General features: G+C 35.0%; 1 protein-coding gene and 1 long non-coding RNA gene across 6 annotated transcripts in view; one reads left to right on the top strand and one right to left on the bottom strand.

The window, feature by feature from the left end:
• Positions 1-2228: 2228 nt before the first annotated feature.
• The window catches only part of ANOS1 (anosmin 1), a 141624-nt gene continuing 120584 nt past the window's right edge, over positions 2229-23268 (bottom strand). For 3 of the 5 annotated variants that reach the window (XM_038173049.2, XM_038173052.2, XM_038173051.2), the window contains 5 exons: positions 17186-17280; positions 14272-14443; positions 12966-13186; positions 10081-10222; positions 2229-3846 (listed from right to left, as the gene is read on the bottom strand). In XM_038173049.2, coding sequence (XP_038028977.2) covers positions 3776-3846; positions 10081-10222; positions 12966-13186; positions 14272-14443; positions 17186-17280 — 701 coding nt within the window. In that variant the 3' untranslated portion in view covers positions 2229-3775. Of the gene's footprint in view, positions 3847-3973; positions 9373-10080; positions 10223-12965; positions 13187-14271; positions 14444-17185; positions 17281-23268 lie in introns of those variants that run through there. The other 2 variants (XM_038173050.2, XM_038173053.2) reach the window with 1 other exon arrangement.
• On the top strand, positions 16034-22027 carry LOC140000033 (uncharacterized). Its single transcript, XR_011805357.1, has 4 exons — positions 16034-16377; positions 16882-17001; positions 18481-18584; positions 21790-22027. It is a non-coding gene; the product is annotated as an uncharacterized lncRNA (long non-coding RNA).

The following is a 23268-nucleotide window of genomic DNA, read 5'->3' as shown; positions in this document are numbered from 1 at the left end:
TAAAGAAGAAATTCATTACTCTGAGGTGAGGCACTGGGACAGGTTTCCCAGAGAAGCTGTGAATGTCCCACCACTGGAAGTGTTCAAAGCACTTTGAACAACCTGATTTAGTGGAAGGTGTCCCTGCCCACGGCAGGGGGGTTGGAACTGGATGGTTTTGGGGTCCCTTCCAACCCAATCCACTCCATGATTCTATGATTCCATGGATCCTCTTCATCTTGGAGGAGCTGAGCTCCCTCTGAAATAAGTACCAGAAGTAGACACTAAACCCTGTCAGAGCAGCAGGCGGCGTTGGTCCCAGATGGTACCCCAGCTACAGTGATGCTTCTCACTGAGGTCCCAGGTTTCTATTCTGCATCAGTAGATGTCTGGGCTAATAAAGCAAAGCAAGGTATTTCTACAAGTCTTCCACAAGCCAAAGTTCAGTGGAAGTCTATGTGGATTGCAGCACGAGGCCCTTTCAGACAGATTTTTTTGCAGCTAGTCCACCCTCACCTGTTCCCATCAGAAAGGTAGAATACTGGAGGTGTGAGGTGTTCCTCTTTCCCCTTTCTGTGGACACAGGAGCTCAGGACCTTTTGCTTCAACAGCAGGGGTATCACCCCCTGACTAGCATGGCTCACCCTGACTCATTTGTTCCTTATTTTGTCCAGGCTGCACTTGTGAAGTCATTTACACACCCTCTCTTCCAGCTCAGGGACCCAAGGACCCCAGGTCCACCCAGAATCAATGAGCACTTAAGTGCTGAATCCTTTCTTTCCTGCTCACCATACACTTATATGATGGGATGAGAAGCCTTTTCCATTAGAAGTATTTCCATTGAAGGCACGTTTTTATTTTCCCCAGGCTGCTGCGCCCTCTACCTCTGCCAACCCCAAGCACAGGGGTTGCAGCACCAGCAGCAGCTGGTCAGGTAACAGCTGTCCTTTGCCACAGCATCTGGCCTGCTCAGCTCAGCTCAGCTCAGCTCAGCTCTCCCAGAGCCCTTGGTGGTTTCCCAAAAAACTTGTACCCTGCTCGGGGTGAAACATTATCTGACCAGGGAAAATTCAAGGCAACAACCCACAGCATTCAAAAGAATCGACACATGGGCCACAGCTATTGTCAATAACTATTTGTTTAACGTTAGTAAGGTAAATTACCACTTGAAATCCCAACTCATTCAATTTTACAAGCTACGCAACTAGTACAAAGTCTTGTGAGGTAAGTAATGTCTGACAACATAAAGGTACATTGAGAAGCTGGTTTCATTTTCTGCAGTCTTTCAGTTTCCCAGGGGCAGTGTAAGAAGAGTTTCCTCCCAAATCTACTGAGAATAAAAGAACCTATATTCCCTCAAGGGAATATTTTGCAATTTTTTGGTAATTTGATGCAATCAAAATTGTTTATGCCATGTGTTTTTCCACATGCAATTTCCTTGAAAGTTAAGATGTCACTATTTGCCTTATTGTTGTTTCAAAAGTAATTAGTGAGAGGATGTACAATCTCTATCTTTGATGATATATTATTCATTGTGTCCCAATAAATATATATATGTTTTTTTTTAATTAGGAAGACTTTTTCAGTCAAAGGTTGAATTTCAGGAAGTGAGAGAACCCCAAACTGAAGTGTTCACCCAGTTGAACCATATTGTTCTATGCAAGTGTGTTGGTAAGTGATTCTGAGCATGATATTAGGTAAATAATACTTTTTCAATTACATTTACATAAATAAAATGATTTGTTTCTTGTTGTTAGTTCTACTTATGTTATGAAGCTACTTACAAAATTTACAAAATCACCTGAAAAGAACATGTGGGATCACCTTATGGTATCAAGTACCCTCTGTTAGCGACAGCGAAGAAAACATAATTTAAATTGTGTATAATTTTGATATTATCCAATTACAGAAGTTAATGCTGTTCCTTCTACATCTCTCTCCAAACCCCCGGTATTCATCCACATCTCCTGTTCTGTCAGTGAATGGGAATCTGTGCTCAGACTAAGTAATATATTTAGCTAACCTGAAAACAATTTATTGTCTTAGCAGCATTTATTAATCTACAAATATGAGTGATACCTATCAGTTTGATATACTCCTGTGTGCTTGCTACAATTTCCTGTAGTTGGCATGCCTGTTATTTAAATACACTGAGGTTTCCTGAAATACACTTTGTCCAAAACTATATTATGTAGATAGTAATTTCAACAAGATACAACCACAGATATTTTACATATCTAAAAGTAATATTATTTTGTTCACAAGGGACACTTTATTGAAATCAGCTCTAAATGCATAAACACATTATTTCAGTGACTATTTATTGTAAAGATACCACCAATCTCAATCTTCACAGCAATGACTGGTGACAAGAAAGAACCTATGAATACATCTTGTATGTCCATGATAAATAAATGAGGCAAGTTCTCAAACTGAACATACATATAAAAAAAAGCAATGAATAGTGATCCATTATAAAATAAAACAGAACAAAATAGAAGATGTCGAGACAAAAATACGAATTTAATACAATCTTCAAATAAATGAGAAAAAAAAAAAAAAAAGCAGGAATCATTCACTGGTGCATCATAATAGCTTTAAGTTACTGTATACGTCTGATAACTCATCCACTAATGAAGCTATTTAATCAGATTCTTTGTGATAAGAGGTATTAGAAAAAATGTCTGCAATCCACTCAAAGCAAGAAGAATGTGTGTGACTCTTCATGGTCTTCATTATGATTCAATGAATATCACAAAAAAGGCACAGCTGCCCCAAAGGGCTCTCTCAGAATCCAATAGCAAGTTTTGGCTTATGTTTTTTTTTTTTGGTTGTTTTTGTTTCAAGTTTTGCTTTTTTGTTTTTCTTGTACATAGTCTTCTTATGAGACTAATTGATGTTGGCTTGCAGATATGCTTACTGAAAGTCTGAAATATAAATAAACATTACAGCACAGCTCAAAAAAGAAATTTAAAAGGTTAATTTGTATGTTTGCAGACAACTACTAACACTGGAAATTGGATGAATACATAAGACGTGTGTATGTCCTTTACTTTTTTGTGTGTGTTTGTGGTGGGGTGAAGTCTATTCATTCCCCTACCTTCCACTTAGAAATGGCAGGGTGGAAATTACAGCTTATCACTCTACAACTAATAACAACTACGCAGCCTGAACCACTTAAATCAGGTAACATTTTCAAAATAAAATTATAAAAGTATGAGAAATGTGCTGGCTAATCAGTTCTAACCATCAAATAGAGAGTTAGCCAATTTTGAACCAATTACAAATATACTACTGGACAGCTTGTGAAAAAGACAAGCAAGAACTATTATTTGATGTATAAATATATTTGCACACAAACATAAAGAGATTTGTGTTCAATACATTTTCCTAACTCTCCTGAAAAATGGCAGTCCGATCATTCCAAAGTTGATATCCTTTTAAGAAGAGACCTCCTGAATGAAGCTTATTATTAAATAACATGAATAAATCACCATAAAAGGTGAGGAACTGGGTACAGCAAGCGTTCATTAATTCTTTGGTTTCTGACCCACAAAACAATCTCAGTAAATGCTTATAGTAAGGTGTATATTAAATATTAATCTATACTGCTACCAGCACTTTCAGTAGAAGCAGGAACGCTATTATGCACAATCTTAAGGGGGACATAACAGACATTTCTGTTGAACCACATCCCTTCAGGCCTGCAGGAGTCTTTCTCATATATTTAAAAACCGTGTGTTCGATGATCTCCCGTGCTTTTATCCTTACAGATGCTGCATTGTCACTGGCAGGCTCAGCCAGTGTTTTGGCTCAAGGCCTTTCTCAAGGAGGCTGGCATACATCCAGATGATGACAATACAACACCTGTCAGAGGAAAACAGAAGTATGGAGGATTTTTTAATATATATATATATATATATTAAAAAAAAAAAAAAAAAGAGCCAAGTTGCACTGAAGTACAAAGTACAAAACCCAAAATCAAAATGATCAATACTGATCAATATATACCAAATTTGCTTTATTTCATATGATTGACATAATCCAGTCATCATCTTTTCTAATTCAGTGTTGAATAGAACATTTATTTGAAGTTATGAAAGGGGAAAAAGAAAAAGAATGACAGTGCATAGAACACTTCATCTATTTATTATGATAACTTACCTACCCACACTGATATATAACTCCTATAAGGGTTTACCATACCACACTGGTGAAATACAACTTGGAGAGGAATTTAATTATAAGGGTTTATGCTAAACATTGTCCATTTGTGTAAAATGAAAAACAAACAATAAAAATCCTAAACAATTATTCTACTGAGAAAGTAATTAGGAAAATTTGGAGTTTATGCTCAAGTTAACAAAAACTAAATGGTTATTAAGTAATTTGAGAGTACGTGAGAGGCACACCTGCTAAGAGATTTACCAAAAACATTGCATTTGAAAATGATAGCACATCTATGACAATTTGAAACAAACGTTGTAGTAAGACAGATATTTATATTTATTAAAAATATATCATTTAAATCATGGGATACTGCACTTTTAAGTATAAAACATTCCAGATCTGGTGTACACAAAGATTTCACCATGATTTTCAATCACAAAAATCTTGACTTACAGGATCAGGCCACTGACACAGATCTAGAAACATTTTAATTATTTGAAATTAGTATTACAAAGGGTTACTAAAAATCCATTGAGTACTATCTCATGGAAACAAGGGAAAAGAAGACAAAATCTTGAGTCTGATTTTTTACTTTAAGAGTTGCTTTTCAACATAAAATACTTAAATGATACCTAAATTTATCTTCAGATGATTTTGATCACTTTCTAAAGAAAATAAAATGCAGTAGCAAACAGCAAGGATAAAATGTTATGACTGCATGTACAATGAAATGTAGAGTACCAATGGTACTCTGATTTTTATTCAATAACACTTTATCTCCCACTTAAAAAAAAAAAGAAAAAAAAAGTTTAAATCCTGTATGGAGAAGATAATGTAGCAAGACTTCAGTGTAGGACAGTTTATTACCTAAACAGTATATACAAGTTCTAAACATGAGAATAATGAGTAAAAGAAACCAGGCTCTATTTATATTTACATTTTTTTTTTACAAAGTGTTTATACAAATTGTTTTCATTCTCTAAATAAATGGACAGACACGTAAGACCAATTATTATTTTTTTTTTGTATTACATACATAAATAAATACTGACTTTAAATGACTGTTATATGAACATAAATTCTACAGCCAATTTGGGTAACAGATAAACAGTTCTGTTACAACTCTACTACAATATAATTAGGTAAAAAGAAAACATTTTACATAGAGAGCTCTGTTAATAGCTTTGTAAATTGTACCTTACTAATATACTCAGTAGAGGTAATACAGTCGTTACATTTCATGCCCACAACTGAACAATGAGTTTTGGCATGCAAAAGTATATATAATCATCAACATCTGCAGGTATTCATTTACATTTTTTAAATAGAGGGTTTTCTTAATTATTTTAAACTACATGCAACAGCTTATTAGTGTCATATTCCTGGTTACAATGCACAAGTTTGCATAATATTATTTTTAGTAATTGATGTTCACAGGTACTGATCAAAAGGGTAGGAATATACCTGGCACATAGCATAAGAAAATTAATTAATAAATAAGTCAATATCACAACTACATTTACATATACACAAGACAAAAATAAAAATTTCTATGGTGTTGTACATAGAATTTAGAACTGTCTGGGTCCAATACTTTATTCCATAAGGCCCTAATTTAAGAGAGTATTCAATTCTGACATCCATAATTTATTTAAGACATCACTAAAGCTCACTCTCTACTGTACACGCAAAAGTATACATCCATCCAACCGACTTCTGTGCGAATAGATGTTCTCTTTTCTGCATACCCTCCTGAATCAGAGCCTGCTTATCTGAAACTCACCCTGACTCCAGTAGGGAGTATGGAAATTAAATTATTGTTGAATGAATTTACCCCATATTTAGGTTTCTATATGCCTCTGCTAATATAAATGGTAAATTTCCCACTCGTATTAACAATGAGTATTTCTTTGATTTTATGTGTGATCATGCCAAACATCAATATCATTATTAGTATTGACATACCTTAATTCTTTCTGAAGCCACTAAGTTGAGGACGTGCAGCATTTCAGAAGTAAGACCTCTTATTTACTGTCCATGTGCTGTATTCTTAATGAATGTTCAAGATGTTACATACAGCACAAGTTTTGTCTTATTTGAATTTCCCCTACTCTATACACTACTTAAAAACCATGATACAACAAGAACACACCATTGTATGTGATTCCATGAAAAATCATTGGTGAACAAAAAAAAAATCAATTTCACAAAGCAGCTAGCAAAAATGGCATAATCTCATAATTCTTTCAGAAATAAAGATAAACATAATGCATCCAGAAGTGAACTGACAAATCCATCAGAACCGTACACATAAAATAATACATTAGTGTAAAGGTGCAGAGTATTTAAAAGCATCCCAATATCTATATTAATTCTGTATTATGCAACATCATTAGAGAAAATAAATCATTAAGTAGTGAATCACTCAGTGAATTACAAGTCTATTGATGAATTAAATGTATAATGTGATTTAGGCCAGTAAATTAGGACAACACCCTGTACAATTCAGCAAACAAGGCTTTATGAGTTAGACACCAGAAACTTCAAATTGGTACTGTTAGATTCAAAGAATAATTGGGAAAGCACTCATAGTTTCAAATTTAACATCCATACATGATCTTGGTAGATTTATTATTTTTGATTTTTGATTTGGAGGATCACTTGAAAGGTGAGTTGATAAACTCATTTGTAGAAGGATAAAAATGACTTTACATCTTTGTAAAACAGACTCTGTATAATGCACTTGCTCAATACAATTCTACTTTATCAAATACATATTTATTTTTTTTGGATGGGCAAAATCTAATTTAGAAGGAAAGCATACTCCATGTTCTTTAACATTAACTGCTACTTTTAAAAACTGAATGTTTCAAATAAATTTACATAAGCAAGCAAAAGAACAAGGCTTCCACTCAACAATTAAGACTAAGGATATGGTCACTCAGGGCTGCTAACTTCCAGTTTAATCGCCAAACTAGGTCTGGCCTCATTGTAATAACGACTGACATCCATGTTCTATGCTTTACCAATGTCACTATGAATGCTACATAATTTCATTAACATTAATCAAGTCACTACAGAATTGCTCCAGCATAACTGGAATAGACTCTAACATAAAGGTTTGAACAGAAGTTTTTAAAGCAGCCTGAGTACTTGCCCTGATCCCACAGAAAACTACTCTCAGAAAACAAGATACCTTCTATCCTTACTTTATATAGCCTAAACATCAAAGCAGTGCTGCACTGTGCTGCAGTTCAAACCATATATATTTTTTTTCTTTGTAAAGTCTTGTATGGATTACACATTCTTACAGATTCCCAAAATCTCTGAAACTCTGGCCATCTTCCACAATTGAAATAAATATTACATTACAGATTTTATGAAGAAGAGTTTATCTGTTATTTGTTAATGTATTTTGGAAAAGATAAGGTGACAGACCAGCAGAAGAAGGAATTAAAATTACCATTGCCTTTAATATTTTTTAAACAACTGTTAAAGGCTCAAATCTCATGGCAATTGAAATTTTCTGTAAAAGTCCTTTGTCACTGAGTGCACATCAAAAAAGACAACCGGCAAAGTAGAAAGAGAATGGGGGAAAAAAAAAAAATACTCTAATAGCAAAGGTAGATATATAGAAAAACTGGAATGACCAAGGGATCAGAAATTAATTCAGTTTCCTTCACCCTCAGTGCTATCAACCCACATTCACCAAAACTATAAACTTCAGTAGAGACAAATTATATGTGATTATTTTGTGAATGTCCTACAATGATAAATACAAATGTGATCCTCATTTTCAGGCATGCATTTCTTTTATCCCTATTTTATCCAATTTGTAATCAAGAGAAGGAAAATACTAATGCCACTAATGTCTGAACATTAGATTTTGATTGTATTTGTATAGAAGATTATTGGCAGATACTTTACACCTTCTTGATGATAAATCCAAGTAGTTTCTGTTTACTAACAAGGTTGTCTTTTTGTGTAGCAAATTATTCTAGACAGTTTATATTGTACAATAAAGGCAGTATGTATTCCCTTATGGTTAAAAAGGGCACCCTTCTATCTGAATTTGAAAAATGCATTCAAATAAACTATAAGACAATGCTTTCAAAATGCTTGAGTATTGTTATGCAACTCTTCTGTAAGCAGAATACCATGGAGCTAACACACCCATCCCTCTGTTCAAAAGATCCATGGGGAAAAGAGACATACATCAAAAGAAAAAGAAGCCAAAAAAGTAGCTCTACAGCTACTTGAATAATAAATGTACCCCAGAATTTCCATTTTTAAGATGTGAATGTTAACTATTCAGACTTTTAGCTAGAAAATCAACATGATAGTGGGATTTTAAAGGTCATTCTTATAAATTAATACAATTATCAATTAATTGTATTAATCACAATTAATTGTCAACAATTGTACTAACTGTCATCTGTTTCTTTATAATGAATAGTTCATCTACCCTGTATATATTTTAACTATTAACTATAATAATAGAAGATCTCCATACTGAAACATTACTTTGGAAGAGGTGGTTGACTATGCAAATGTATCATATCTCTCCTCTGCAGTGATACTGCAGTTATTAAACATTGACTATTTAAAGTTTCTGTTTCTGCTACTTATTTTACTTATGTCCTGATTTCAGACAAGTGGAGACCTTTAACAGCAAAATACTCTAGGACTTGAACTGGTAAGAGGGATTTAAGTAAAATAGATCAATTAAACATGTTAATGACAACATGGCCTCCAGTGTTCAAAGGTATGTATGTATCACAGGACAACCTTTTATATATTAACATTGAAGTCACTAAGAGAAAAAGCTGTATACACCACACTGTTTCAATCTAATTCAAACATAGAAATACAAAAACATTATAATAAACACACTTTGATTTTCTCTCAGGTGTTGAGTTTGATGCAATCTTCAATTTGTTGAATAGTAGTGGTACTGAAATTTTACTTGCTGTATGCTTCATCCTTGTCTTGGTACAAATACAATTCTTGATTACTAAACTACATAGAGTTGATACAGATCGTACAGCATGGTAACTTCCACTGGAAAACTGTATTCATTGCTCCTACAGATGTGCCTTTTCCTAGCCTCCATTTGGGAGCTCAGTTTTTCCTCTCACTTTTTCATATAATCATCTGAAACAGTTTAATATTTCTCTGGGGGTGGCTTATAGTGGTGTGGATGATGTTGCTTCAGATGAGGTCCTAAACAAAAGAATAAGAAAGTACGCACATATCAAACCCTAAATCATACAATCATTTACCAGATTCTCCTGTAAAGGCCTCTTGAGGCTTCCAGCTTGCAAGCCTTCAGCTTTTAAGTGAACTGCCTGTTCTGACAACTACATGCATATTCAGTCCAGACAACTTTAGTGGACTAATTCACTGTAATTTTTGCTGGGCTTCACAACACTGAGTTGTGTCTTTCCACAAGTTGTTGAATTTGAAAAGTTCAAGCATTTTCAAATGCTTGTAATGGCCATTAAGAGGTTTGCACAGCTTTAGAAATATGGTCATACAATAGCCATACTCAACTGAACGCATCTCAGAAAAGTCTAATCTTGAAAGCTAAGCAGTCCCAATCCTAGATGGTACTTGGAGGAGAGACCACCCAAGGTGGCCTCTCTTACAGGTAAAAGCCTGTGGTAGAATGTGGTGGCAAATGTAAGACCACACAAAACTGAATGAGAGAAAGACTATATTTGATTCCACTACTGCTGAAAAACTCTTACAGAGAGACAGAGAGAGAGAGAAAAATAATAATAATACCATGCACATTATGTTTATGGAATTCTACCAGAGCCAGTAAAGATTCTAAGGGTCAAGCAACCTGCTTGCATGTGTAAGACTGAAGTGTTGTGTTTGTTTTTTTTTTTAACTCACAACAACATGACAAAATGAGGTACCACTTACTGTGGGGTGAAAATGGAGGAAGAGCAGGTGTTCGGAATGATTTTATTGTAGCTGGTCCCTCCCCACCAGTTGTCAGCACTTGAACTTCCAGTCGGTACAGCATCGATGGCCTCAGATTGGGCACAGTGAGTACATAATGATCCTAACAATAAATAAATTACATTAGTTCTCATGGCATCTAAAAATAAAACATGGTTGCTCTACTCCCACAAATCAGTGGTTTAAACAGGTTCTGTCACTCTTAGCACCCACAAATTGCTTTCTTAGAAATCTGTAAGAAGTATTTAACATATGTAATTACTTGGTTGAGGAGGTTTGTCTTGAACTTTTGCTTGCCATTGTCTTTGAGCATACATTGTTCCCCTAATGTTACAGTTTCACGTGTAAGAGGTACAAGTTTTTCCTTAGCATTTATTTTTTTTAATAGTTTCATTAAATACACTTGTTTTTATTTTACATCTGGCTGTAAATTCTACTAATTGATAAATTAACTCATGGCAATTTTCAGGTCTGGGGTACATGCTGCAGATAGTGAAATCTGGGTGGCTACAGTGATTTCAGCAGGTTTGTCCAAAGTTACACCATGAAAATCATCCCTTCTGTTCTTAATCACATTTCTGGCAGGATGGATTGTGAAATATCAGTATTGTCCTCACTTTTTATTGTTCTGTACCTTGTGTGGTCACTTAAAACTGTGCAAAATAATTTCAAAGTTTATAAATGCTCCCAAATAGGAATACATCTGACTGAAGGGCATTCAGGAATTGGAAGTCACAATTCACCTTATTCCAAGCTAAAAAAGGACCTCAGAAACACACAGCATACCAGTCCCAGGGATAAGACTGTGGGGCAGAGACACTGGACAGCGCGCACACAGCGTGGTCCTCTGATTAGCCAGAATTTTCATAGCAAACTCTTCTGGTAGGCACTGTCCCAAGCACACAGCAGGGAGCTGAAAGTGCCCGTGAGAATAACTGATTATTTACTGTTCTTGCCAGACCAGAAAGCAAAGGGAAAATGAGAGAGAGAGAAAAGGCAGGGGTAAAAGTGTAGCTTTACTGACAAATTATTGCATATACTGAGATGAGGCTGCTCTTAAAACATCTTACAAAAGCTGTTCCACCACATGCAACATACATAATGGGTTGGAAAGAGAGAGAAATGCATACATCATGCTTAGACATTCACTCTCTTTCATATGCTCCTGGGACATGTGCACTTCAGCCTAGTTGTGTAAATATTAAATTTTTAACAAGCAGAGATTACCAACAAAAGTGAGTGAATGATCATCACCATGAAATACAATACATTACGGTGGTTTCAGAGTGCAGGTGATACTATTTCAACTCAAACCAGGGTTTTGTGCAAGTTAACCAGGTGCTGTGAATGGATACATACATACGGTAATAGACAGTTAAAGAAATCTTCAGGTTTCACAGTAGTGAAACCATAGGAGGAAAAATAAAATAAAATAATAATAATAATAATAATAATAATAAAAGCATAACACAATGACACAAGGTAAAGAAATATTTTTAATTAGACATAACTGAACTAGAAACTTAAAAAGTGAAATAGGAATACTGTATAAACCATACACCTGGTCCTAAAACAAAAGATGAAAACTGAAGTGAAAAGTAACATCTCATGGTCTATAACTGCTTATTGTGCTAAAGTGGCTGTTTGCATTCAAATGTCTGCGATTGAGTATCCACTTCGAAATAATCCTGCAACGTGGCTTACTGAAGAGACCAAGGCTCTATCTGCAATGTGCTTCCGCTTGGGACTGTAGATTGAGCTTTGAATGAACTAGTCTGGATCCCGCTGAGTCTGTACTACTGTGGAACAAAACAGCTCTGCACACTGCATAGTAGCTTGCCTCATAGTTCTGGAGCATCCACGGTCAACTTTGTTGCTCTGTCTGAGAAAAACATGCTTTCAAACACAGGGGGCATAGCCTTAGGGCAGTCTGCTAGGAATTAAGATAAAATTGTGGGAACCTTGTCTTGGACTTGTGGAAAATGTGTTGAATGCAAGATGTGTCCAAGAAAACATTTTATGCATTCTTTTATGAAACAAATGTTGTGAAAAGATTTTCAGGCTGTTCTGCTTGAGACAGTTGCTTTGATCCATGTCCCTGAAGTGCATGGAAAGACTCCCAACATTGTTAGTAGACTTTGGATCAAGGCCAGCTACTTAAGTCCTTTTGTTGACTCTGGTGGATCTGGCAACTGAGTCTGAATGAACTCTGGTGAATCTGGCAAGACAGTCTGAAATAAGTGCTCTTCACTTGCTTCTGCTAGAGGAACTGAAATAGCAAAGGCCATCTTAAAGCAAATAGGGGGAAGAATTCAAATTAACCGTTGTAATACTTTCAGTAAACAGTGAAATCCAGTATTCCTCAACTTACTTGTCTATTAGACAATAACGCATATTCACAGAGGGGAAAGTGATTTTTACTTCTCTTAGAGCAAAGAGTGACTCAAAGGGAAAAAAAAAATCTGTTAAATCCATCAAATTTATGGACATGGACACCAAATAATTAGTAAAACTATAGTAACCACCAAGCTGAACAGCCTGATCATCAAAAGAAAATAAAAACCATCTATTGCCACACACAGATGATCTTTTCCTCCCTTTAGGCATTTCTCAGATAATGGCTGCTAATTTGACAATTGTGCACATTAAGATGTTTGATGTGCCATCGAGAAGAGTAGCTGTGCTTTGTATTTCCAACAAGGAGGAAAAATTAAAGCACCTCCTGCTCCAACTTGCCCACAGAGTGAGAGAATGCTATGTGTGACATCTGCGTTACCACTAAAAATTAAAAGTATGCCACGTATGCATGCAGTTATGAATGCAATAGAAATTAACAAACAACTTACTGCTGGCAGTATCTGTGACTGCGAAATGATGCTGTTGGGCAAGCTGTTCTGTCGACTTTCTGTGGTTACTTCTGCCCATGTGACTTGAAACCCTGTCATGGGCTGTTGAAGGACTGCCTTAGATATCTTCCAGGAAAAATGACCAGTGATGTTACCTTCCTGAACAATGAAAGACGCAGACAGATTCTCGGGTTTGGCCAACACTTTGGGTAGAACTGGCACTATAAATTTGGAAAGCAGAAAGATAAGCTAAACTTTGAAAGATAATATTCAATAATGTTAATTTAATTTTGCAACTCAAGGTCAGACAGAGCTCTCTTTCTAATGTTATCCAGTATCCTTCCAGCTTTCTGCCATTACATTTCAGTTCTAACCAAAGACTATCATTGATATATTCCACTGGTGTTTTGGGCCAAATTCAAACTTCAAATCAAGTTATGTCAGCTACAGATGACAGAAAGGAAAGCCAATGCCACACAAAATTATAAACGTCTCATTCATCATTCGCCATCCTGTGGGTCCTTTGTATTTTAGAATATCTGAGCTGTTTTTCAGTTTTGGGACCACAAGAAAACCCTTAGATATCCATGATGCAGGTAAACAGTAAAATTTATGCTCTAAAACTGTAGTACAATTTAATAGAGGCACTCCTATTAGGAGCTGAAATGTATGCAGTTGCCCAGGAAGAAAACTGTAATGCTGGAAACTTTGGCTTCACAAAGCTAAGGCTGACCTGACCTAGTGCTGGCTATAGCCCCACTTGAAGTGCATGGCTGGATTAGCTGAGATTAGAGATCTTTTTTAACATCTCCATGATTCTGTGATTTACCATGATCTTTTAGCTATACCTTGAATTGTAGCCACACTCTACCAGGTATGAGCACCTTTATTTGTTATTTAAGAGAAGCATTAACCTAAACTAAATCAAACTGAAAAAGCAGCTTGCATCAGTAGTAAAACATTCAAAAGATGGATCATGCCATCATATTTATGTTTACATCTGTCATTCATCGTTATAGTTAATGTAACTGAGAAACTTCCTCCTTGCACTAAAAACTATGTGATAACAAATGCCATCATGTGTTCGTAACCAGTTCACTAAAATTCTTACCTAATTGACAAACAGGAATGTGGCAACTTAAATTTATACTGCTATTTAGTTGATTTTTCACATAAGCATTAATCTTTTTTTTTTTTTTTCTTCTGAATCTTTTATATACTATTTTAGAATTTCCTTTAAAGACTTTTCTTGGTGACTGTAAGTACATTTGAAACTATTTGGCAAGTTCTCCAAATCACGTCTTACCTCCTTCAGCTGGACAATTAATGTGCTTGTGGTTTCTTTCTTTAAATGCAGAGCAAGGTGGGGTGACAAAGAAAATACTCTCAGCTTTAAAACGACCTTTAGATTTTGCAGGCAAAACAGTTACTTTATATTTGCATGCAAACGACAGGTCCTTCAGAATCATGTAGTTCTCCTGTAACAGGAAAACAGGAAAAACAAAAAGAGAGCATGATGCAAATAGATCCCTGGGGGGGGTGGGGGGGTGAGGGATGGCAGAAGATGAAAAGCTTTCTCCAATAAAATATTTTCCTGATATGCTTAACACATGCCAACATAGTTTTTACTCAGTCAACAACGCAAACATTGCATATGTTGCAAACATTGCATATGTTATACTTATTTTAAGTAGTAAAATACATTAGCATGGCATTTCAACATGCCTTTCCTTTCTATGCAGTTCCTTCACCATGCTCTATCAAAGAAACTAGCATCTAACATTAAGAACAGTCTCTGACATGATGGCAGTGAGGGTAGCAATGTGAGGATGTAAATGCTAATTGAATTAAATAAATGTAAGAAAGATGAGTTAAGTTGCTGTAAATGACAGGCTTCATCTATATTTAACTTTTTTAAAGTGCATTCAAAGTCGGTGTGGCATTATAGATGCACTTTTTTTTTTCCCCTTTAGTACATTAACTACTTCTATCTTATTATCAAGAAGATAAACTCCACAGCTGTTTTAAAGACAGTGACTGAAAAAACTTTACACAAAGTGTAAGTGTCCTTTTAACTTAAAATGTTGTCTAAAGTATATTTGAATATCACAGCCTGAAAGCTTTAGCACAAATCAAATTATGAGGAAAAAAAAAAAAAGTGTTTTTTGTTTGTTCGCTTTATTTATATATATACATTTTTTTTTTCTGGGAGAATGTCCAATAATACCTTTCTGGCTAAGGTCCCAAGTCTTTCACTGCCTTTTAGATCTTTCTTTCTTTCACTTCAGGATCACTAGTCTCCAAGTTTTTTCTACACAACTCCCTGTTTTTTTGGAAGTGAATCCCAAGCCAAGTTAGTCAAAACTTCTCTTTGAAGGTCATTTCCAATAGGATACAGAGGTTGGGCTCAGAAAGGACTTGATTCTCCATCTTCCACCTGCTGTGAGAGTATTATAACAGGTTTGATTCCTACTTAAATGTTAACTGTATTGTTTTGTTTTGTTTTTTAAGAAAAACAAAACAGACAAACAAAACTGTTCCTTTATTTTATTAATGACTGTAAATTGACTCTTTTTTAAAGATGATAGTATATTTAGGCAAGATTTCAGGCTATTTCCTGTAGCCAATGTTTCCCATTCACTCATTAAAACAGATACCTGTTCGTAATGTGGAGTTTGGGCTGGATTTTAGGAGGCTTCATATGCATCTCAAAGTACACTCTGAGAATAGCAAATGTTCTAATTGCAATGTCCATAAAACCATGGACCAGAAACTAAATGCTCAACACTCAAAGCCTAAGGCCTTTATACATCTTGAACAATTATATTGACTATCAAACCCTTTGTAGCATCAGTCTTCTTCTGAGAGTTTGTAATAAAAATGAGCCCTGAAAAGAAACACACAGTTTCACAAAGTAGATTGAACATATTGCTGTAAAATGACTGATATAAATAAATAAATGAACCAATCCCACAACGTGTTGGCCAGATGTACGAAGAATCTATCTTGACCTCAGGTGGAACTAAACTTATTAAATATAAACTTTCTCCTATCTTCATGAACATACCTTGAAATATTGACACTGATTGATTGTAACATTATATTACAATCATTTTTTAATTCACTGCTAATATTTGCTTTGCTAACCCCATGAAGTAATAAATCTTACAAGCTAACAGCTTCTTGCGTGAGAAATTATTTCTTATGATTTACTCTACTTTTACATGCCATTAACTCCATTGAATTGATCTGGTAGTAAAGTTCATGGTAAGAAGTACAGGTGAATTATGTTTTATTCCATTCAACATAACCCACTAAATCAATTGTGATGCACTCATCACAGTATTGTATTTTTCAAATAATGTCTTGCAGATACAATATGATGTCTAGATGATACCAGATTACCAACAATGTAAGTACGAAGAACTGAAACTGTAACATATATTTGATCTGACGTCCTTACATGTATCTTTTCTCCTTATCTGATATCTGTGCAACTTTCAGATTTAATTTCTAGTATTTTTCAACTATTGTTCTGTTTTTCTAATTCTATTATTCTCCTCAGGGTTGTGAAACATACCCGCATGTCTAAAAGGAAACCTATCTTATTAATTACTATTATTACTTGTCAGTATTTACACTTTGATAGAGTCTTACAGTTCTAATTATAAATCAAGCCCTGTGTTCTATATGCTGTAGAAATATATAGGTACTTAGCTATAAATTTGTCTGCTCTTGTTTTCCGAATAACACCAACAAAGTATTATGATTTTAGCTTAGCTTGGATTTAAGACAACAACAACAAAACAAACAAACAGACATAAAACAATACTCCAGGTGCATAATTTCTATCTTTTGCATAAGAAGAAAGTAAAAAAGAAGCATTCTTACTTATTCTTACTGATTCTTTACTCAGAGGGTGGTGAAGCACTGGAACAGCTTGCCCAGAGAAACTGTGGATACCCCATCCCTACAGTAATTCAAGACCAGTTTGGTCTTTCAAGACGAGTCCCTGTGCAACCTGATGTATTGGAAGGTATGTCCCTGGTGGGGGGGTTAGAACTGGATGGTCTTTAAGGTCCCTTCCAACCCAAGTCATTCTATGATTACTAATATGTGAAATATAGTATGAAACATACTGTGTTATGTTACAGAACTATCCTTTCACTTGCTGTTTAGAAACTATTCAGAGTCAAGCACAAGTCTTAATGGAGACTTACATAAGTCAGCTCAGTTACTTTCCCAAGTCCCTTGGTGTCATTGTGTGCACAGGACTCCAGTAACCAGTGGACTTGGAATTGATTCATGTTGATATCTAAATGGTTCAAAAAAAGAGGAGAAGACATAATTACACTTTCACCATTGAAACTTCTCAATTTTATATATATATATCTACCTATATATATATACACACACATATATGTGTATATATATGAATATATATAGGAATTTTAAGTATTCTAGAGTTGGTAATTCCTCACTTGTTCATAAGCACACAATAATAAAATGGAGAAAGTATTATACAGTTATGTAATTTAAGCCATATCAGCAAACATGTTGACTTTAAAATAGAGAATTATCATTTTCAGAAATGTAAGCATCTACGTGAGTATTAAAAATAATCTTAATGCTCCCCCTTCTGAATATCTTGTAAATGAACGGAATGACTTTGTGCCAACTGCCCATGACTGTTTATATTGTCAGAGCATTGCAACACTGCTGTGTCTGGCACTACTTGAGAAATCTGTGCCTGGAGGTATGTGAAAATGCCTGCAAAATCCTGAGATTTGTCTTTTCAGAATGTATCATAAGACCTGTTTTGTATCTGTCAAAATAAAATTCTATCTCTGACTCTTAGGAGTAATACCAAAGTCTTGAGTGACAAAACTTACAGCACTATGTTTTCAAACAGAAGCTTTCAAGCAACTTCCAGCTCTTCACTGTTTGAGAGCCCTACAAATAACTATAACCATAATAATTTATAGCTGTTTTTCTCAATACTGATTGCATAAGGAAGAAAACCAAAGAGCAATAAAGACTTAGACAAAAGAAGAAAAACTCAAAGTAAAAAATATTCTTTTTTATTATTATTTTTTTTTCTGGATTTAGTTCTCCTCTCAGTACAGAGGATGCAAAATTATGTGTTTGATATTATTAATTAACTTGGTATGACATAGCCACTAATGCCAAGAGCCTGATTGTGGGTTCCAAGAGGGAAAACAAATATCTTTGCTGCCCTTAGGGCTGGTCTGGCATTAGACTGCTATGAGCAAGTTGGATGCAGAAGGGAAGGATTATAAATTAAAGAGAATATAATTAGTGTCTGAAACTAGCTAAAATAGTATTCTAGTAAAAAAGACTGATGAGAAACCTCCTTGAAATAGATTTTTGCAGCACTTGTCTTCATAACACGTATGCTAATTATTTGTGTGTTTTCTTCAGAACTCCAAATGCTCTCAAAAAGAAATGTATAAAGAAATAAATTGTTGCCTTGTGATTATTCCCTCTCACTCAGAAACAAATAAATAACTGGATGTGCTTTCACTTGCCTCTTGGTTGCTGGGCTTTTCCCATTTGATATGCCTCTTGGATGAAGACACAATCACAGTGCACTTGGAAGTAGGTTTCATCTGATTTTATCTATTCCAGTTAACTCAATTATTGCCTATCACCTGCTTGTACCCCTCTCCTGGGATCTGAAAGTGTTGTGTGCTATTTTAATCTGACTATATTAACAATGTGCAGCCTGTGCCAAATGACCATAGCGACTGCAATGATGAAATCTCTTATTGATTGCATATTATCTGATAATTAGAACTTATCATTTAAACTATCTGTATGTAAGGTAGACTGCTCTTTGTAAAGCTACAAAATACCAAGAATCAAGAGTTTACATCAACTCAGCACACAGATGTATCAGTCCAGAGGTTCACTATGCCTTTTTCCAGAAATGTAATTAAATCAGTTGTCATCCAAAATATTTGGTATTTTCAGCTTTTGGCACTGCAGAAAGCTGTTTGGATTCTATTGTAGCTCCACATCTATTTATTTTGTGAGCTTTTCAGCAGCTTCTTCTCTCTCACAGTTCTTGCCTTCCTTCCTAATTCGCCTCTTGTGCATTAGCAAACCCTTAGTCACTCATTCATAAACAGCTGTGGTTCAAAATAACTTATCTATTTGAGCTAGAAAATCAGGAAGAGGTTCAAAAAACTTTTTATGTCACTCTTGCTTCTCTTATTAACTTGAGACTGTAAATATAGAATTAATGTTTTTAATAATGTTTTTAATAACCACAATTTCATATTTTTATATTTAAACAAAACGAACAAAGGAATCCTGGTATTCTTATAGCAACCTATATTGAAAAACAAACAAACAAACAAACAAACAAGATTTTCTTTATTTTGAGTCAATACATAACTAAAGTTATTTCAGAAACGGTTTTGCATGCATATTCTTCATGAAGCTTGAGTAATATGGGTTGCAAAACTGAAACATAACAGAAAAATAGGTCCTATTTGAGACAGAAACTTTTCCAAAACTCAGGAAAAGTTGGACATTTTTTAATTAAATACAACTAGAGGCATGAAGAACTCAAACTGTATATATATGAATGAAGTATGCACATTAAATGACAAGATTGCTTTAGAAATTCTTTTTTTCTTAATTTTTTTTTTAATTAGAATGATGCAAGATGTATGGAATGATCTAAAAAGCCACACAAGAGACTTCAATTAGAAAAAAAAATATTAAAAAAAAAAAAGGAAAAAAAAAGAATAAAAAAAAAAAAGAAAGAAAGATGAAAATACACTTTTTTTTTCCCAGAACTGCTTATAAAGTTTATGGCTCTAGAGTTTAGTATTTATGCAACTCATTCTGTGTTTACAGCACATGCAAAAGTAAAGCTTATACTAGCCTTCTTTTCTCCTTCCACTGAGATCACCAATGTAACTTTATTAAGATTTTTCTTTTCAGCTGTCCATTAGAACTCAGCAACAGGTACTGGACAAACAGTTCAAGCTGCATCCTAGTTGAATGTCAGTCACTATCTCCAAAGCTAATGGTTGTGCATTAAGTCCAGATGAAGTCAATACACTGTAATCCACAGCCGTAACTTCTTCCGAAAAGTCATTTGAGTAGTTAATATTTACAGAATATCCAGTATCTACTGGGACTGATTTCTGGCAGTTTTATCACAAAGCTCTGCTAACTGTTCTAGAATGGGAACATATCACTGCAAAGAAATGGCAAAATCCTTCATTTCAGTTCTCAGATATTTCACATTTTTCTCTTATATAACACATTATAAAACCTTTTTTTTTTCTTTCTTTCTTTTTTTTTTTTTTTTAATATAAAATCCATCTCCTCTTAATAGTTAGGAGTTTTCTTGATTCTTCCAATTGGAAGTCTTTAGAAAGTTTGGTAACTCCCTTGTTCTTCTGATTAGAAAGCATGCCATTTAACACTAAAAAGACTCATCCACCAAGCACAAATTGTGAGCAATCATCTTTCCCAGAACTGAAAATATTTGCATAGAAACATGTGACTTGAAGGACTTTTAAGCATCTCTAAGCTTGTGAAGTTAGTCAATAGAATAGTCACTTAAGTAAGAACTCCTTAAAGAACTTTTTTACTGCAAGCAGAGTACTCAAACAATTACTTCTGTTCTTTTGTTTGTACTTTTGTTTGTACTTTTGTTCAATTATTTCTTTACAACAACAACAAAAAAGGCAAACCATAAAAATATTTTACATGAGTCACTTCAAGAAATCACCTAAAGATACTGACATGGACATGATCTTTAGCTGCCCAAGCCAAAGAGTTCTTGATGTTTCAGACAATTGCACAGAACTAATGCTTCCAAAGAAATTAATAGCTAATGTTAATTATTTTTGCTATGATTTTTAAGGTAAATTTTCTGAAGTATAAAATGAGTTCCTAAACTAATAAAAACATTCCTATACGGGCATCACATGAGCATGTTCTTAAAATTCCACAAACGCTTAGCTCTTTTCCTTCTAACTTTGTTGAACAGACATCTCATATCTCTAACTAGAAATGTAGTGATCTGGGCTTGCTCTAAAGGATGTTGAAAAGATGTCTGTTTTGATTCCCTCCCTCTTATGTTCCAACTAAAAACAGCCTTTATTTTCAAATGAATACACAAAGCTTTCACTGTATTTATGAAGATGTTCTTTGCCAAATTTACCTTCTTTCTCCCCCTCTGTAAACTAAACTCTTCTGTTCCATTCTAATAAAAATTAATATATTTTTATTAATTAATATATGTTTGAGGAAAGTGCACATTTATTATGTATCTTTAAAAAAAAAATGTTAAAGCATCTCAAAATGTTATTAATGTCAATGAATTACAAGTCAATTAATAACAAGTACCTCAGTTTGACACTTTGAAAAGTACTGGTTTCTATGCACAATTTAAACACTGTGTATCGAAAATTTGCTAAAAGTACTGCAACATATTCTGCATGACAGTTAATAGGAATGCCCTTGGCCTACATTTTATGTCTGCTAGATCTCATAATCTCCAGACATCACCTGAAGCTTTGAGATTCACTTAGAAAAATCACCCATCACAATGCCAGGTAATCCTGCAATTTTTCACAGCTGGATTTTCTGGTTTAAATGATTCTACATTTTCTGGAAAATACATTTCTGAAAAATAAACCAAATAAAATAAGTAATGTCTATTGCTCTTCTTTGCCAACACTTTCCACATATTTATCTTGCTATACATTTCCAGTAATGCCAGCGGTGTGAATAATTTCATCTAATGTGGTTTCTTTTTTCTGCCATGTTACTACAGACAGCTCCTTTCTTTGCCTCAAATACTTTTTTTCCACGTTGTATTTACTGCTCCTGAAGGGTGCCAACTTGACAGAAGGTTGCCAACTTGACAATCAAGAGGAGCTGAAGTCTGCTTTGTAGATAGAGAATCAGCATAAGCATGGGCAGAAGCAGCACTGAAGTTTGTTCATGCAGCCCAGCAACATCAATATCACAGCAACCTATTACCACTCCAGGAGACTAGGTACAAACATTTAAGAGGCATGTATTTCTTTGTATTCCTTTAATCTACAGCAAGTAAATTGCATCAGATTGTTTTGGGTACTGGGGTTAGCTGGGTTGCTGGTTGGCTGGAAGTCTTTAGGCAAAGCACTTCTTACCTCCCTACCTCTGCTCCATGCCTGTCAAGTGGTGATAATGGTAACAGTCTCTGCTGTAGAAGTGTTTCAGCCCTATAGTTCTATATTATTCTGTTTGATGGATGGCTGTTGAATGACGTGTGCCTGCAATTTGGTATAAAAATGCTAATTAATGCCAGCTGTGACAGTATTACTGTGTGGGCAACCAAATCACAGAAACTTACTAGAAAGAAAAATCAAATGGGATTTGATGGAAAACAACATTTCAAAGCAGACTTGTTCAACAACAGCAGCTCAAATGAAGGCTTAATCGGAAGAAAAGTGTTTGGCATTGGTAAACACACTAACATTGTCTTGGTTTCAGCTGGGATAATTCATTACTTCGTAACTAGTATGGCACTGTGTTTTGGACTTGGAATGAGAACAATGCTGATAACACACCAATCTTTTAGATGTTGCAGAGCAGCGTTTACACAGAGCCAAGGACTTTTCAGTTTCTTGTGCTGCCCTGCCAGAAAGAAGGGTGGGGGTGCACAAGGAGCTAGGGGGACACAGCCAGGACAGCTGATCTAGGCTGGCCAAAGGGATGTCCCACACCACATGGCATCATGTGGAACAATAAAACTGGGGGGGTTGTCTGAGGTGGGTGCCACTGGTCAGGGACGGGTTGGGCTTTGGTCAGCGGATGATGATCAATTTCATTGTGCCTCACTTTGTATATTCTTTTATCATTATTATTATTATTATTATTTTCCCTTCTTTTTCTGCCTTATTAAACTGTCTTTATCTCAACCCGTGAGTTTTTTGCCCTTTTCTTCCAATTCTCTCCCCCATGCCACTGTGGCATGGAGTTAGTGAATGAATGGTTGTGAAATGCTTAGCTGTCTGTTGGGCCAAACCACAACATCTATTGCTGGAAAGCAACAGGATTTGAAATAACTAATAAGCAGTATCTAATAGGTTTCCCCATTAGAATTAAATATGCTGGAAGGAAGGAAGGAAGGAAGGAAGGAAGGAAGGAAGGAAGGAAGGAAGGAAGGAAGGAAGGAAGGAAGGGAAGGGAGGGAGGGAGGGAGGGAGGATTTAAACATAGATTTAAAAGCTTTACCTGACAGCACAAAAATATTAATTCAATAAAA

Source organism: Anas platyrhynchos, chromosome 1, assembly GCF_047663525.1.
Source record: "Anas platyrhynchos isolate ZD024472 breed Pekin duck chromosome 1, IASCAAS_PekinDuck_T2T, whole genome shotgun sequence".
Classification (NCBI taxonomy): domain Eukaryota; kingdom Metazoa; phylum Chordata; class Aves; order Anseriformes; family Anatidae; genus Anas; species Anas platyrhynchos.
This window is presented reverse-complemented; position numbering and strand designations above follow the sequence as displayed.